The sequence below is a fragment of the Alligator sinensis genome, unplaced genomic scaffold, assembly GCF_000455745.1.
Source record: "Alligator sinensis unplaced genomic scaffold, ASM45574v1 scaffold667_1, whole genome shotgun sequence".
Taxonomy (NCBI): Eukaryota; Metazoa; Chordata; order Crocodylia; family Alligatoridae; genus Alligator; species Alligator sinensis.
Genome location: NW_005842636.1, coordinates 127,782 through 146,755, shown reverse-complemented (window position 1 = coordinate 146,755; position 18,974 = coordinate 127,782). Strand labels below are relative to the sequence as shown.

Below are 18,974 nucleotides of genomic sequence, written 5' to 3'. Positions count from 1 at the left end.
GTCCCCTCCCCCCTCCTCCAGCCCCCACAACACCTTACTCACTGGCACTGGAGCTCTGGTGCTGAACACGCGGCCTGGCCGGCCACGTGTTTCAGCACCAGGGCGAGGGGCCAACCACAGAGACACTCCAGCAGCTAGAGCACCTCCGTGGAGGACGCAGCCTCCAGTTGCCTCAGGGCACAGTCGGGGACTGTGCCCTGCTCCACTTTTTCAAACTTTGATTTTTTTTAAGACCCCCAGCCGGGGGTCTAATTTTCTCCATTTTCTCCATTTTTTGTTCCCGCACGTGCCTCTTGGCCCCTCCTTGAAGGGGTTTGAGGCGGGGCAGGAAGCATGTGCACGCTCATCTGGATGTGGCCAAGCAGAGAAGAGAAGTAGAATTCCCTCCATTTTACAGATTGGGGAACAGAGATTGAGAGAGGGTAACTGGCAGGCTAGAGTTTCAAAAGTAAGATTACAATGTAGGGGTTTTTTTAAGCTATTTTGCATCTAACAGGCACCTGCTACCAACAGTGTGGTTAGCTCCATTTCCAGTAGAGATTGTTTGCTGTAAATTGTAAAGACATTGGCTTCCAACAAACCAGATGACCTAAACCAGGGCCTTTTGCCAGCTCAGGCCAGAGCTTGCAAGCTGGCCATGGCTACAAGCTGGAAGTTTCTGCCCTCTGGAGCAGCCAGCTGCCTGCACTCATCTTTGCTATAGGTTCCAAACCCCTCTGTAATGAAGGAACCAGAGACGGTGAAGCAACAGGCTCTGCAGTAGAGGTGACGGGCAATACTGTGCTGTTCTGTGCCACCCATTTCCTGTGCTGGATAGCACCTCCTCATGAGCTGGATATGGCCTGCAGGCCATCAGTTGTCAACCCTTGATCTAAACTGAATTAGTGGTTCCAAGGCTACCTTAATCCCATTTGTTTGTAGGAGGTGATTCATAGCAGCAGAGTCCACTCTTTATTTTTTTTGCATCCAGAAAAGCCCTTTTCCAATAGCCTACTTAAGTACTGACATCTAGGAAAGTATAGACCAAGTCTGAGAGTGTATAATTATGTAGGCTCTATAGGCTTTGCAGGTGGACATCATTGAAACAGGAAGTCATTTTTGCAGAGCTGGGATCTTAAAAAAACTATCTTTTGAAAGCTATTGGAAAGATTACTATATATTTTTGTAAAAATTCCTTGATCATTGTATTAAGATCGTTGTAGAGAATTGAAAATTGAAGTAATTTTCAAAGTAACAATTAGGTTCCACTGTTTTTTGTTTCTTTTTTCCTTTATAATTTTGGAAATTAATAAGTTAATTAGAAATTAATAATAGTGGAATACAACTGGACAGCATAGCACTTTCCCTTTGTCTATAGTTAGTTTTGTTTTCTGATACTTTTCCTGTGTTTCTTACACTGTGAAACTTCCTGAAGACCCCCCCCCCCTTTTTTTTTTTAAATAAAAATATAGCTACTTTTGGGTCTTAACTAAATTGGCAGCATCTCTATAATGCAAGCAAATGGCTATTACAGATGTTATTTGTGGGATGGATAGTATTAACTAGCTTCCAGTAACCATAACATTGTGTAATTTGATGTCCTTTTTACTTTTAAGGACGCCAGTATGAGCTGTAAAAATCTGTTTTTTTGGTGGGGGAGCGGGGTTTGGCCAAATCAGGACATGTAATTCATTCCAAAAAGTGTTATGGTTAGTATTTTAAATTGTGTTTTCTTACACTTGGGTTTTCGTACAAAACCCAGCATGTCAGTAAAAATAATAGAACTGTTGTTAGGTAGCTCAGTAAGTAAATTAGTTTCATTAGCTGTTGATTTGGAAGAAGAACAATGCATATTTTGTCAGAAAAATATTTTGCCTATGAGAGAGAAATCTGCCCATTTCATTGTGCAAGATGTTTCACATTAAGATTGTTTTGGGATTAAATTCAAGGCATCTTTATAATCTAGAACACAGGTGGCCAACCCATAGCACGAGTTACACAAGCGGCACTGGTAGCCTCTGGGTATGACATGTGACAGATTAGGGAGGGGAGAGGTAGCACAGCATCAAGAAGCAGAAAGCAGAGCAAGAGAATGGGCAGGGAGCACAGAGTAGGGAGCAGAAAGCAGAGCAGCAGATCAGGCAGAGAAAGGGGATTGGATGGCACTTGGGGAGGGTGCAAGGCTAATTTGTGGCACACCTGCCAAAAAGATTATCCCCTCCCTAGTCTAGAATCACACACACATCTTTTCCTTTTAGATAAGAGAAAAACGTAACCATTTCAGATATGGTTTCAGGATGAACATTAGAGATGGAACTGTTGCATAAATCTTTGCATATCTGTATACCTCTTAATTAGTTAGGTCTGTTAAGGGAATTTATGTGAATATGTAGCAACTTTCCAGTTCAACAGGATATATGTTGTCAGCAGTAATTTAACATATTGCAAGAATACAAATTACTTCGTTGTTTAATAAACAACTCAAATAAATATGTGGTTAAAGGACACAATACGAATCTGTAAATATTTACAAAAAGGAGTTTAAGCAGTCAGCTATCCATATTTTCATTGAACATATGTTTCATTTTGTTGGACAAATCTTCTCAGAATTTCCAGAGAGAGCAAATGGAATCTGAAAGGGCCTAATTTTAAATGGAGGGCATAACATTCATGTTTCTAGAAACCCCTATGGGCATGGTGTGATTGCTTATGTACAGCTTGATTCATAACCCACAAAAGTATATGAAAATATTTCCACTGCTCCTAGCTGTCATAAATTCAATCAAAATTAGATGCAGATATGGCATGGATTTTTTATGGGTGCTGATATGATGCCCTCCTTTAAAGATGCAGTGTAAAATGTACAAAGAAAATGTTTTTTAAGTGCACTCACATGACCCATTGGGGAAAACTTTCTCATTGTTATGAGAACGTTACCTAAGCAAACAGCAGTCTTCTAGATTTTTTGTAAAACTTAGTTAGCTTCTATCTACAATATTAAGTTGATTTAAAATATATTTTCAGCACTTAATGATAGCGATGATGATAATATTGTATTTCATATGTTCATAGTGGTATACAAGGAACTTCATGTAGTATGCAATTTTAGGAAGAGTCCCTTAAATTCAGTGAGGTTAGTCGAGTTTCTTAAACAGCAGCTGGATAGTTCTGTTATTGCTTTTAATAAGAAGTTAGAAAGATGAGACCTTGAACAGTTTTAGACATTTAGACACTGATTAGGGCTGTGTGAAATTTCACAAAGTGTTTCGTTTCGAAGCTGTTTCAACACGTTTCAAGCTCGAAACAGCGAAATCGAATGAAACAAAAGGCTTCAAAACAGCTTTGAAACGAAAGAAGGGCACTCAAAATATTTTGAAAGTTTTGAAACCGTTTGAGTTTCGAAGCTGGGCTTACTTGGCTTCAGCGCTGGTCCCAGGCGGCAGCGGCAGCCTCCTCTCATCCGACGCACAGATCCGGGGACCTGCACCCGTGGGAGGGCTGTGGGGCTGTGCCAGACTCCTCCCAGGGGTGCAAGCCCCCGGATCTGTGTGCCGGATGAGAGGAGTCCCAGGCAGCAGCAATGATCTTCTCCGGTGTTGGGCGCAGGCTGTGCCCAGCATGGGTCCCAAGCAGAAGCAGCAGCCTATTCTCATCTGGCACACAGATATGGGGGCCTGCACCCCCGGGAGGAGTCCGGCACAGCCCCACAGCCCTTCCAGGGGTGCAGACCCCCGGATCTGCGTGCCGGATGAAGAGGCTGCTTCTGCCAGCAAGTGTCAGGAGTTTTGCTTTGAACAGTTTGAGGTGCAGTTTCCCAGAAACCTCTGTACCTATCTCTTTGAAACTTGGCAGGCCTCGTGCCCTCAGAAGGGGCTGCCATCCATGCAATTTTCATCCAAATCAGGCAAGAAATTAAAGTTTCAGGCATTTTCATGATTCCCCATTATAAGCTATTGGTGAAACGTTGAAACACATTGAAACAGCGAAACAGTTTCGACAAAACGAAACAAAACAATGAAACGAAACACCGTCCCTTGGAAATGGTGAAACGGACATCCAAACTAAATGATTATATTTCGCACAGCCCTAACTGATCCTGCATCAAGCTCTATAGAGGAAGGCTCCCCCACCCCCATTGCCATTTGTGAGATTCAGTGCAGCCCCAGGAGTCTACCTGGATTGAACTTGTCCTTTCTAAAAGGCAGTCAATTTTAAACAGATAATTTCATGCAGTGGTGTGAAGTGAAGGAGAATAAGGTAATAAAAAAAATTGATTGTTCAGCTGTGGGCCCATTTTAAGTCAGAAGTCAGGGGGATTTTCATTTATTTGTTTATTAAATCTCACTAATCCATCATCAGCCAACTTCATAGTTCTTTCTAGTCCTGTAACAGTCACAGCAGAAGTAGGTCTTGGGTAAGGATGTACAGGAAAAAAGACTTATAGAACAGTTCAAATGTTTCATTCATAATGGGTGATATGGAAAAATGTTTGGGGAGGCTTGTATGTGAATCAGACAAATGAAATATCCATGTTTGTCATGGTGGAGAGAAGGAAAGCATATCAACTGAGTAAAGCACAAGATAAACAAGGAAGGGGCTGAATAGTGAAGAGCTGTAAAGTTGAGACCGCACAGCTCAGACCTGATGCAGTGGACAAGGAAACTAATGAAGGAGTCTGTGGGACTGACATTTTGAATCAACTGGTTGGAGTGATGTGGGTGCTGTTACCTGGATTTTAGATGAACCGGTAGACAAGAGAAAATAAGAAGCAAGAGAGAGTCTACAGCCCAGCTTTTTACTGCCTACACACCAAAGCACAACAATAAACACTTATACTGGTGTTTATCTGGGTACCTCCAACAGTGCAATATAGCATTTTACCTATATCAGCTAGAAAGACTCAAGGGTACGGCAGAGTCATCTTGAAACTACTGAGTACGCTAATAAATTTCTCTTCAATCTATACCTTGTATTTGTACATGGTTTATTTTAATAAATAATCTCTAGTTGGGTTTATTCATACCTTTTGTTTTACTGAGACATTAGGAACTAGACTGAACAACTTTTCTGATGGACTTGGAAGGTGTCAATTAGATGAGATTCATGTCCTTATAAACATTACAGTTCTGGATGGGGTAATTTCTTATCTGGTCCTTTCACCATTTTGGAATGTTGTGTGCCACAGATTTCTTTTCACATTATGGGTTTCACTTTTACAATTTATCTAAGAAACTTTACACAACTATATTTAATTACCAATCACTACTACTGATATTTTTGTGCTAAGACTAGGATATCTTGGATTATTTTTCTTAAGACCACCTTTTATATGGTCTCCTTTCTGACCTTTGCTCTGTTTAATTTCATTGCTGGTTTAGTTGGACATGTTGATTTGTTTTGTTTTGTTTTTTTTTACTTTGCTGACCAGGGCAGCTGAACCCTGCAAAATGTTTATTCTGTGGTCACTCAGAAACAGGCCTTGGGGCATTATGCTTTAGCCACACTTCTACAGTCTGGCCTAGGTCCCTTCATAATGGCCACAATGTCAAGGCAGCAAAGATGTGGAAGGGATTGCTATGATGCAGACAGGCTTCAAGAAGAAGTGTAGTTGTGTGGACATTATTCAAAGGTCTGGGTCTTAAAAGATGTTATGTGAGAATGATGGCAAGCTATGAATATGGATTGCATGTGGATGGGACAAGAGAAAGAAAGCATTAAAAGATGATGCCTGGTACCTGGATGATAAGGAGGTTAGTGGTGGTGCCCCCTACTAGAGAAAGGAGGAAGTAAAATTGTTGGGAAAGTAAATAAAAGTTTTAGGTTAAGTCATGTTTCAGTTAATTTGGAGATGAATTGTCCAGCAGGAGGTCATGACAGGAAAATAACTCTGCTTGATCTGCTTAAAGTTTTTATGGGGGGATAGGCAGTTAGAAATGAAACTTTGGCTGCAAACAGATAATTTGATATGGAAATAACTTAAATACAATGAGTGCAGCATTACTATACCAACTTTCTACAAAATAATTTTATAGCGAAAAACAGTGTTTGAAAATGTTTCAAACAGCTGCTCCTATACTCAAGTAAAGACTTGGTCACTGGAGGCCAGATTCTATTCCACTTAGGTGAATAAGTGGACTTGAGTGTCTTTTCCACTCTGCAGTCAGTGGATTAGTTCCCATTCTTACTTACTACTCCTTTTCCTTACTACTTTTTTGTGACTCAATCTTAAAATGACAGCGTGTTACCAAAATTGATTTAATGGATTTTCAGAACTTGGACGGTACAACAGAATCACATTAAGATGCCTAAGTCAATTTGGAAACTTAATGGCCACGTCTACATGTTCATTAATGTGCCGCAGTAAGTACGGTAATTAGTTCAGTAATTATGGTGCATTAAGTTCAGTACCTCTAATAACAGGTACTAACTTAATGTGCCATAATCAGCGCTACTGCACATTAGCACAGATTAATGCTTTGTATGTGGCGCTTAATGCCCATTGGATTGATCTATTGTGCATTAGCATGGTTTATGCCAGCCATGCTAATGGACAGTAGAATTAGTCCGGTGGGAATTATGCATCTTGTGTAGACGTGCCCCTTAGGTAACATCTACTAGAATTTGTCTCTAGATATTAGCACGTGGTATGCTATTCAAGTATGCATAAATGCTACCAGATGTATGGGGCATGAAAGAGTACTTGTAAACTATGTCAGAATTCTGTCTTGATAGAATTAATCCAGTCTGAGCAGAACAAAGACTTAGAAAAGTAGGGCTGGAAGGGACCTCAGGGGGTCATATTACAGGTGTACTTACTACTTTTTATTCAAGTTCTGCTACCACAACTGTGAACTGCCAGTAGCAACAACATCACAATTTCTTTATTTAATTTTATTTTTATACCTGTTTGTTAGTGCCCTTATTAGTCACTATTACAATTTCCCTTTTCCTTGCTAATACAGTTAAATTGCACCTCAAGACTTCTAATCAATATCAAATCCAAATGTCCAAAATAGTCTGATGTTTCTGTTTGAAGATGAGAAGGAAGGATAATAGTCTCCAATATCAAACTCTTTGATTAAAATGATGTGAAATATACAGGTCTTACTGATCTATTGTTTTGCCTTTGTTCTCAACTCCTAGTGAGAGCAATTAAAACAAATACAACTCTTAAACTTCACCAGAAAAATAAACACATTTCTTTCCAACTGGTATCTGGTTTATTCGCATAAGTTAGGCACTGCTTTTTGAAAATCTAACTCTTAATTGAAGGGTTTGATTTTAATACCATTTGTGCTAAAGCCTAAATTTAAAAAAAATTTCTAGTATTTTCTAAAAGAACATCAGTTTAAAGAAAATATAGATCCTATTTCAGCCTGGCTTCCCTCTAGTAGCAGGGCACTTGATGACAAAATTTAAAAAAGAAAAAAAAAAAGGATGCATTTATTATTATGCAAAATTATGCATTTTCTCAGAAGAGTTTCGGCCACCTATTAAACTCTTCCAAGACTCATTGGGTGGAATTAAACTGACCAATAATTATATAGAAGTCTAGTCCTACAGCAGTATACCAGTATTGGAAAGCTATGCTAGTTAATGTTTCTGTTGAGCATTCAACAGCATAGCTGTCTGAAATAAAGATGTCTTTAACTTTTTCTGTGTTCATTCCAGTAATATTTGAGCACCTTGCGGGGTAGGAGTGGGGAGAGATTTAAAAAACCCATAGACTTTTTCCCATCTGTCGACAGTGGGAGTATATATCATGGAACATCTACATCAGAGAAATAGGTTTTACATTTTTGTATATGAAGCCTAATCTGCCCATCAAATCATTTTCGTGATTGTGGCTCAGCTGCTGAGAGAGTGACTTCCTACATGACTCCTACTTTTGTGGTGGACTCTTCTACTGTGTCAGTGGAATATAATTGTCATTATTTATACTCACCCATATTAGCATATGTAGTATGGAAGCATCTGAGATACTGAAAGACAGCCTCAGCTGGAGATCACTAACTTGCAACAGTTGCATGAAGAGAAAGTTGAGACAGAATTGTTGAACTAGTTTTGTTCCTGGTTTTGCCACTCGCTGGTCTTTCCAAAATGACTGTACTGGTAGGCATATCCCTTCACCAGCCTGGCCCTATAAATTGGGGATATTGTAGATTCCATATTCTTTGCAGGGTTGGATTCCTTACCAGTGCTGCCTCTCACCCCAGGATGATGGTTTGCAAACTGAGGGTATACAGCATAGCAGCAAACAGCTATGTTATGACTGCTAATGTGCTCCAGCTGAGTGGGGTACAGTGCCCTTTGAACGAAAAGCTGCAGCAAACAGTAGCACACCTCATCCTTCACTTGGCAGTCGGCTGTGAATTAACTGGGTTCTGGATCATGCAGATGTGGAAATTCTGGACCCTGCTTATTTATTTCCTTTTGTAATGGACTTTGAGATAGGGAATGAAAAGTACCAGGTTGCTTTGAAAATGCACAATTTTTTTTTAATGAAATGTTTGTTTTAAAGGCAGTCTGAGTTTTAAATTCAAATTTAAAAGTAAATAGCTCTTATGCACCCTGTATCTCTCTGTCACTTTTCCCCTCCTTAAATTGATTCACAGCCAGGGTGCTATGAAATACTTTCAAGGGTGTCATGGGGTGCTGCACAATGTTAGTACTGCTAGGCCTTCAAACATAATTCACAAGATAAAGCCAGAGATTTCCAATAGAATCCATAAATCATTCTGACCTGCTGTGGCTTCTCTGAGTTCTTTGCAGTAGAATTGCTCTAATATTTTTCTCTAGTCAAACAAGCAAGTGAAAAATTAGACCTGGCACTTTCCAAAGGGTACCTTGAGTCTAAAACAGGTTGAGAATTACTGTTCTAGCAGAAGGCTGCTGTCAACAAGCCTGTTATAATTCTTTGTGAACTGCTTGAGATTTTTCATTGTTCTTGACTAACTTGCATTTACATCTTTTTTTCTTTAGGTCCTGATGTCTCTGCATGAAATGTTTCCAGCGGTACATGCAGCAGAAATAGCTGTCCAGAGAAATCCCCGTTCTTGGGAGGCATGGCAGACGTTGGGGCGTGCTCAGCTTGGATTAGGGGAAATAGTATTGGTAAGAAAATGGCCCTTATCTGAGAACTGAAACAGCAAATCATATATTCAGAATCCTGGGTAGTAGAATGAAAGGATCAACATGTCAGAGTAATTTAATTTCCTCATAAAACCAAAATATAAATAAGGGATACAATTATTGTTCCTTCTCTCCAGTAATCTCTTTCACTTTTTTAATAAGTGATTCTTTTGTGGTTTTATTGTTGGGTTGTTGAAGACCTGGCTAGGTCAAAGCCAGCTGTGTCATGCTCTTGTTTACATAAGGGCTTTGTCCATTAGCGTAATTTGTACTGATGTAAGTGCATAAATGTAGACTTGTAGCTGGATGTGGTACAGCTGTGGAGCTTATCGTGGTCTGGAACTGGAGTGAGTTGTACCTGTTCATGGTTTACTTTGGTACATTTTGTATACACTAGTTATTAGTACCCCTGCAGCTCCATCAATGGCTAATACAGCAGCATAAATGAGGCTATTTTCATCTCTGTAAGAAATGCATGTATTCAGCAAATTTGTATAAAAGCAAGGTTGCGATGTCCTCTCCATTAGAAGGTACAATTTGGGGGAGGGAACAGGGAGCCAGGTATTGTAGCTCTCTATTATACTGACTTTGACAATGGTAAGTACATTTTATATTGAGTTTGAGATGTATGTATGTATGTGTGCCCAGGAATAAGTATAATAGATGCTTTGTTTTATTTTATTTTATTTTAATTTTGTGTGTGTGTGTGTGTGTGTATTAATTGTTTTATTAACTGCTAATTGTTTTATTTTATACATTTTAAAACCTGAGAAATGAGTAGAATTACACTCTGTACTTTTACTCAACTGCACCCAGACACACCTTTATTTGTTAGCAGCTCAGAAGCAGGTCTCAGGAAAGCATTTGAAGGAAAGATTGGTGATGATCTAATCTGGTTCAGGGAAGCGTTCCATGCATAACACTTATCATGGAAATAGTAAATAAATGAGCAGACAGAGTCCATTGGAGCAAAGTGCAGAATTTCTGAGCACTGTGCTTCAGGATAAAATTATAAAGGTAAAACTATCCCAAGGAAAAATCCTTATCATTCAGTAGACTTAATGAGCCAGGAGTACATGTGAAACAGTAGGAGTGATTGATAAAACCCGTCTCAAATATCATTCAAATCAGCTATCCTACAATGAAAACGATGTGGGATACCCAGTGTTTACAATATCAGTGCCATGTATATCTGTATATCTTTGTACATGGTTTTCCAGCAGAGGACTACTAAGTAGAACTACTGGTAAAAAACAAAGGTTATGGAAACAAAAGACCGTAAGTAAAGCAATTAATAAAATAAATAAGTTAACATTATTCTGACATTTTCTAATATGAGTAGTTATACAACTGATAAATATCACAACAGAACATTTAGAGGAATTTCACCATGCTCTTGGAAAAACAAAAGCTAGAACAAGTGGGTTGATATTTCTCATACCATTCTTGAGAAATCTTTATCAACTTCTTGGGGTTTATTGGATCATTCCAGGTTGGGTCCTTTTGCAAACTCAATAGGAATCAAAGCCTATGCTTTATTTGAAAAGAAATTGTATAAATAATAAATGGTTAAAGATCAAAAAGTTATTTTAAAGAGATTTTAAATGAAAGTTCATCTTTCAATATTAAGACAGCAGAAAACAGTACACTTCACTCCCAACTTATTTAAAAGCCATAAGGCTGATGTGGCCAGCAATAACATCTTTGAGTTTTCTAGTGCTTATAATTCTCTATTTACATTTTCTAGTTAATCAGTATGCAATTTTCAATAGACTTGAGAAGTTCTAACTTGCAGATAGAATTGGGGCTTTGTGTAAATGTCAGATAGACTCTACTTTTTTATCTTTTAAATTTAGGGATCGACTAAAGAAGGCTGAAAGGTTGATTAGTAGGGCTGTGTGAAACTTTGGTGGCTGTTTAATTTCGGAGGTGTTTTGGTGCCCGAAACACCGAATCCAAAACGAAACAGAAGGCTCCAAAATGAAATGAAACCATCCGAAACATTTCGGAAAATTTTGGAGTTTCGAAGCTGGGCTTGCAGGGAAATAGAAACTAAGAGGAGGAGGGGGAAAGAGGGGCAGAAGGACTGCTCTGATATTGACATCTGTAGCTGGCCAGTGTCTGCAATCCGTACCTGAGGTCCCTTCCAATCCCAGTGCTCTGGGAGAGGGACAGCAGCCTGCTGTCATCCCGCTCACAGATCTGGGGGCCTGTGCCACCCAGGAGGAGTCTGGCACAGACCCGCAACCTGCCTGGGGGCGCAGGCCCCAGATCTGCATGTGGGATGACAGCATGCTGCCACTGCTGGCTGAGGCCAGGGCAAGCACCAGCACCAATCTTCCCAGTGCTCAGCGCAGGCTGTAATGAGCACCAATCCTGGCCGGCAGCAGCAGCCTGCTGTCATCCTGCATGCAGATCCGGGGGTCCGGATCTGGCACAGCCCTCCCGGGGAGGAGTCTGGCACAGCCCTCCCAGGGGATGCGTCCCCTGGATCTGCATGCAGGATGACAGCAGGCTGCTGCTGCCAGCAAGTGATATGAGTTTTTTGCTTTGAACAGTTTGAGGTGCAGTTTCACAGAATCCCCTGCACCTATCTCCTCGAAACTTGGCAGGCCTTATGCCCTCAGAAGGGGCTACCACCCCTGCAATTTGCATCCAAATCAGGCAAGTAATGACAAAGTTATAAGCATTTTAGTGATTCCCCATTATAGCCTATGGCCAAATCATCGAAACAGCGTCGAAACTCCGAAACAGATTCAACCAAATCAAAACGGAACAGTAGTCCAAAACACCAAAATGAATTACTGTCCCTCTGAAACAGCCGAATCCGAAACAAAGTCAAAACATAGCCGTTTCGCACAGCCCTGTTGATTAGTTTAGGGAGCCAGAGACCTGGGAGCTTTAACTATAAACACCAGATTATAACTAAACTCTATCCAATAGCCTGTTCATACTATTAATTTCTGTTCTGTCTTCTGGTTATGATTTTAAAAAATCAAGTAAAAATTTTGAATAAAACATAAAATGAGAATAGTCCCTTTTCACAAGCAGTTTCCTTTACCACATTGCTATAACTCCAGTCTTCCTTGCACCCTAGCTCTGTCTCATCTCATGACCTACACCTTGGCTAGAATTTTTTTTGTTGTTCTTAATGTACTGTCTCCTTCATACGTTTCCATTATAAGCCCCACTTTCCTCTAAACAAGTGTATTTTGTGTGAATTGTCACAGATTTGGGTTTTTACCAAAGATGGTTTTTTCCCCCATGTAATGAAAACAATGCATTTCAGGAAAAGCAGCTGGGGGTGAGAGAAACTAGCTTTTTGACTTTTTGAAAAAACATCTGGTTGGTTGCTTTCTTTTAGCAAAGCCAGGCCAAAATACGTTTTCTTAATCTGCTAGATAACTGGCATATTTTAGGAAGATTCAGTGTTTTTTGCATGTGGTGTTTTCATTTATTTATTTATTTTTGCTAAACACTTTAAACTTGGCAAAAGTCTGTAATCTCACTTTTGGACTATGAAATTTGTAGTTTTACAAATACTTTGTTGTTCAACACTGGTGAATTAACTACTGTGTTCCTATTGAGTTTAATTGATATTTTAAATCCATAGCAGAATTTAATCAGGCAAGACTTTCTCATTTCTTAAGCTCCTGAGCACAACTAGTAGGGTTTGCAGACTTAGAGCTTGCAGTTTTTATAGAGTCTCTGCTGGTGTTTTACGTGGCTAATGTACTACTAGTTTAGAGACTCAGATATTCCTATTTTGTAAACAAAAAAGTATCAGAGTAAGTTGTATATCACAAAATAAGGTTCTGGACAGAACTTTACTACACCGTAAAGTTGTATTTGTGCAATTTAAGAAGGGGACCCTAAATTTAATTTATCTTTATATTCATAGATATTAGGGGCTAAAAGGGTCCTAACAAGATCCAGCCCCCCTGAGCTTGGCCAGGAAAGATTGCTGGTCCTATGATCCCAGCAAGGTGTGTCCCCAGATGCTTTTTGAAAATTTCCAGAGTAGGCAATTGTACCACCTCTGGGAGAAGTTTGTTCCAGACCCTGGACACCTGTAACACAAAAGTTTTTTTCTTATGTCCATTCTAAAGTGATCTTCTAGGCGTTTATGACCATTATTCCTTGTCTTCCCCTGGGCAACCTTAGTAAACAGTTGCTCCTGAAGGCCCTGATGTGCGCCCCTTAGATACTTGTAGGCTGCCACCAAGTCCCCTCTAAGTCTTCTCTTCTCCAGGTTGAACAGTCCCATGTCATTCAGCCTCTCCTTGTATTGTCTGCTCTCCAGACCTCTGATCATACGTGTACCCTTCTTTGGACTCTCTCAAGCTTCTCTGCATCCTTCTTGAAGTGCGGTGTCCAGAACTGGACACAGTACTCCAGTTGTGGCCTCACCAAAGCAGAGTAGAGCGGGAGGATGACATCCTTTGTCTTGCTTAAGATGCATCAGTACATGCATGCCAGCATCTTATTTGCTTTGCTGGCTATGGCATCGCATTAGTGGCTCATGTTCATTCTGTGGTCTATTACAATCCCCATGTCCCTTTCAGTTGTGGTGCCAGCAAGTGTAGCGTCGCTGAGCCTGTAAGTGTTGTTGCAGAATGTTTTTCCCCAGATGGAGCACTGTACATTTCTTGGTGTTAAACATCATCAGGTTTTGATCCACCAACTTGCAAGCCTGTTCAGGTTAGCCTGTATCCCTAGCTTATTCTCCAGTTTGATCACACTCCCCCATAATTTAGTGTCATCCAAGAACTTTGCCAATACGTTTTTAACACCTGAATCCAAATAACTAATGAATAAGTTGAAAAGCAGCAGTCCAAGTACTGAACCCTGAGGGTTCACTGGTCACCATGCACCATCTTGACTCAGTTCCATCTATTAATACTCTCTGGGTCCTGCCTTGGAGCCAGTTTCCTAGCCACTGGACTGTTAAGTTGTTGAGGCCACAGTTCCCCAATTTTACCATGAGGACGTCATGGGAGACCAAGTCAAAGGCCTTTTTGAAATTCAAGCATATGACCTCATCTCCCTTATTCAGGCAGTGTGTTACCTAATCATAGAAGGGAAATGAGGCTGGTCAAGCATGACCTACCCACAATGAAGCCATGCTGGTTATCTTTTACAAAGCTATTTTTAGTTAGCCTATCACTAATGGATTCTTTGATAATTTTTTCCAGGATTTTTCCAGGGATTGAGGTCAAACTGATTGGCCTGTAATTCCCTGGGTCCTTCTTCCTTCCTTAAAGATAGGCATCACATTGGCCCTCCTGTCTTCTGGAACCTCTCCTGAACACCACAAGTTCTCAGATAGCTTTGCCATTGGTTGTGTAATGATGTCAGCCAGTTCTTTCAGCATTCTCAGGTGTAGTTCATCCGGTCCTGCTGATTTGTAGATATCCAGCCTCTCCACATGCTTCCTCCCGATATCTTCATCAACTATGGGTGGGTGCGCACTCTTACCTTGACTGGTGGAATACCAATGCAAAGTATTTGTTTAGGAGTTCAGTTTTCTCTTGGGTGTTGGTTATTAGCTGTCCCATTTTGTTCAACAGGGGTCCTACATTTCCCTTATTTTTTCCTCCAACTTTCTACATATCTGAAGGACTTTTTATTGACAAAGCCTACCACCATCTTGCTTCTTAAACTTTATCCATCAATGTTAATTATTTTGCCCTCCATTTGGGTTGAACTCTGCCATTATGAACGTCCTAAACTCTAGACATCCTTGCTGTGTACCTCAGGGAATATGTTAAAAGATGTGCATTAGTCATGAACTTTTTTAGGTCTGTAAGAAAATTATCAAAATACAGTGAGCTTAAGATGGTCCTTGTTACCAATATTTACATGCAAAACACAGAATTTAAATCTGGTCTGAACTTTTACAATGCCTAGTGGGAAAAAAACTGTATCAAGACCAGAATCTAAAGGTTCCTTCTTACTTCTCACATCAGGTGCCAGCTCTTATACTGCAGTATGTTGCTCTGTTACAACATAACTAATCATGGATCCTAAAAGGATTCCAGATAGAGTAACCTAATTTGAGTAAATAGAAATGCAAAGATGTAATAATAAGAGGAAATGCAAAAATAGTAAGTGTCCAACTGTAATCTTTGTGGAACATCAAAATGTTTAATTTTTCCACTCTAAAGCAGCAGAGATCAGGCAGCTACCTAGAGAAGCTGAGGATCTCTATCCCTGGATATTTTCAAGAGCTGGCTGAACAAGCACTTGGCTGGAATGGTTTAGTCAAGCATGAACTTGTCTAGAGGAGGGGGCTGGACTAGGCAACCTTGTGAGGTCCCTTCCAACACTACTGCCTTATGATCCTGTTATCTCTGATGTTACCAGCCATGCTGCTGCAACCATGATGGAATGAAGCATATCTCAAAACTGGTTTTGATAGTGCTGTACAGAATTATAGCATTATATTTAATCACACTGTACTAAGATTCTTTCCGTCTAAGAAAAGATTATTTTATAGCCAGTAAAGTTTCTTTGAGCACAGTAGTGGAATAAGTTAGAATTAGAAGTGGCTGTGTCTTTCATATTATAGCTGTAGAGACAGTCAAAAAGTCTGAGGCTGATTCAATTCAATCTTTACAGGTTAGTCATTGATGCCTACACAGTCAGATGGGTGGCAAATTGGCTCGATGGTCGCACCCAGAGAATGGTGGTGGATGGGTTGTTTTCGACCTGGAGGGATGTGGGCAGTGGAGTTCCCCAGGGCTCGGTCCTTGGACCTGTGCTATTCAACATCTTTATCAGCGACTTGGAGGTGGGCGTGGAAAGCGCACTGTCCAAATTCACTGATGACACAAAGATGTTGGGAGAAGTGGGCGCACTGGAGGGGAGGGACAGAATCCAACTAGATCTAGACAGGCTACAGAGGTGGGCGGATGAGAACAGAATGGAATTCAACGCAGACAAGTGCAAGGTGCTGCATCTAGGGAGAAGGAACCTGCAACATACCTATAGGCTGGGGAACACTCTTCTCAACAACACAGTGGCTGAAAGGGATCTTGGAGTCATTGTTGACTCCAGGATAGACATGAGCCACCAACGTGAGGAAGCGATCAGTAAAGCTAACTGCACCTTGTCGTGCATCTACAGATGCATTAGAAGCAGGTCCAGGGAGGTGATCCTTCCCCTCTATGTGGCACTGGTCAGGCAGCTGCATTTGGCGTACTGCATCCAGTTCTGGGCACCACACTTCAAGAGGGCTGTGGCTAACCTTGAGAGTGTCCAGAGGAGGGCTACTTACATGGTCAGGGGCCAGCAGGTGATGCCCTGCAGAGTTACACTAAAGGGCCTGAATCTACTCAGCCTCCACAAGAGAAGACTGAGATGGGATCTGGTGGCTGTCTATAAACTCACCAGGGGGAACCAACAGAAAATAGATGAGGCTCTGTTCCCCTGGGCACCATCTGGGATAACAAGGAATAATGGCCACAAATTGATTGAGAGCAGGTTCAGACTTGATATCAGGAGGCATTAATTTATGGTTAAGGCTGCCAGGCTCTGGAATGGGCTCCCAAGGGAGGTGGTGCTCTCCCCTACCTTGGGGATCTATAAGAGGAGGTTGGATAGATATCTGGCTAGGGTATTATGATCCCAGCACTCGTTCCCGCCCAGGGCAGGGGGTCGGACTTGATGATCTGTTCAGGTCCCTTCCGACCCTAGAAACTATTAATTCAATCTTTACAGGTTAGTCTAAACTGCATAGATTGAACCAATAAGCAAATGAACAGACATTCACTTTTGATTCTGGATCTGCAGCCCCATGCCTGCAGTGGCCCAGGCCAGAAGCTGAGGCGCTATAGCACGCCTCCCTACTTGGCCAGAGCAGACACCTTGGGCCAAGGCTTATCCCACCCAACACGAGATTGTGGGGTTTGTTGGGGAGGCTCAAAGCATCCTGGGATGCTGAGGGACTGTGAGTTAACTGATTTTAGGTTTCAATCAGTTTATTGAACTTGTCCCAGATCCCCTCTAGATTCAAGTTAAGTCTGATACTACATCCATCTGTGCGGGCCAGGAGCGATCCGGGGCCCTTTTTTTGCACCGCGGGCTGTGGCCAGCAGCCCGGACACGCCGGGTCGGAGAAAGCAGGCGACACACTAGAATTAGGCACGGATGCTTAGTGGTTGATTCAAGATTGTTTACTTACACCGTAGATGGTCGCGGTGTAGGCTGGACAGTTTCCCAGGTAAAGCTCTGCTTAAATCCCTATGTTAAGGACTCGGACAAAACTCTGACTCACACGAAGTTGTCAAGGCTCCATGGAACTTTTTGCGCGCAGGGAAGAGGGATACGTCGAGGATTGCGCTTGGCGACGGGGAGAAGAATCGATAGGTGGTCAGTCTATCGATCAGCCAGCCGCAGGTCAAATCTCCGTAGAGGCACTCTGCAGTGTGCTCGAAGTTCTCCAACTTGGGCGGAAACCACCCAAGCCTCTTATACGGCCAGCAAGCCAATCGCTAGCCGCCATGTGGGAATAATTTAGAAACAACCAATAGTGGGGGGTCGAATTTAAATACAAATGGCGGGAACTCCTTGCAATGTGCATTTCTATGCTGCAAAGAAGAAATGCACCCTGCAAAGAAAGCTTCAAACGGCGGGAAAATAATTCAGCAGTGCCAAAGCGCACACAAACAAAAATCACACCCTTGGGTTGTGACACCATCCAGGTGTATCTTAAACTGCTTTCAAAATGGCTGAAGCCAGTTTATGTGCACTAAACTTCTGTTGTGTTGTGTGTCAGCTTTGAACTGGTTTCCAATCACTTATACCAGTTTATGTATAAGTACTGTCCCTAGCCTCTGTATTCATATGCATATTAAAATACCAGTACACCAGTCTTCAAAAGTCAGAATTTGATTTATTTAGTCATTGAACTGTTCTTTTATTCAACTTTTTATGTTTTTTGTTTGCAGCTTAGGGTGAAATCCATATATTTATTGGGTTTTTGATGTAAGTTGGAGTATGTGAATGCCTTCAATACGGTATCCCACCCCATACTGGTGAACAAATTAAGAGGTTGTGACTCGGGTGATTACACGGTCCGGTGGGTGGCAAATTGGCTAGAGGGTCGTACCCAGAGAGTGGTGGTAGATGGGCCGGTACCGACCTAGAAGTGTGTGGGCAGTGGGGTCCCACAAGGCTCAGTCCTTGGACTGATACTCTTCAATGTCTTCATCAGTGGCTTGGATGAGGGAGTGAAGTATACTCTAAGTTTGTGGATGATACAAAACTGTGGGGAGAAGTGGACACACCAGAGGGCAGGGAACAACTACAGGCAGACCTGGACAGGTTGGACAAATGGGCAGAAAACAATAGAATGCAATTTAACAAGGAGAAATGCAAAGTGCTGCACCTAGGGAGGAAAAATGTCCAGCATACCTACTGCCTTGGAAATGACCTGCTCGGCAGCATGGAAGTAGAAAGGGATCTCGGAGTCCTAGCGGACTCCAAGATGAACATGAGTCGTCAGTGTGACGAAGTCATCAGCAAAGCTAACTGCACTTTATCATGCATCAGCAGATGCATGACAAACGGAACCAAGGAGGTGATACTTCCCCTCTATTGGGCCCTGGTCAGACCCCAGTTGGAATACTGTGTGCAGTTTTGGGCGCCGCACTTCAAGAGGGATGTGGATAACCTGGAGAGGGTCCAGAGAAGGGCCACTCATATGGTTAAGGGCTTGCAGGCCAAGCTCTACAAGGAGAGACTAGGGCACCTGGACCTCTTCAACCTCTGCAAGAGAAGGTTGAGAGATCTTGTGGCTGCCTATAAATTCATCATGGGGGCGCAGAAGGGAATTGGTGAGGCTCTTACTTCCCAAGGTG

General features: G+C 41.6%; 1 protein-coding gene across 1 annotated transcript in view; it reads left to right on the top strand.

Annotated features, from left to right (window-relative positions):
• Positions 1-18,974, top strand: part of TTC33 (tetratricopeptide repeat domain 33) — an 80,910-nt gene that overhangs the window by 57,571 nt on the left and 4,365 nt on the right. Inside the window, exon 4 of the mRNA XM_006033459.3 lies at positions 8,962-9,093. Coding sequence (XP_006033521.1) covers positions 8,962-9,093 — 132 coding nt within the window. The remainder of the gene's footprint in view (positions 1-8,961; positions 9,094-18,974) is intronic.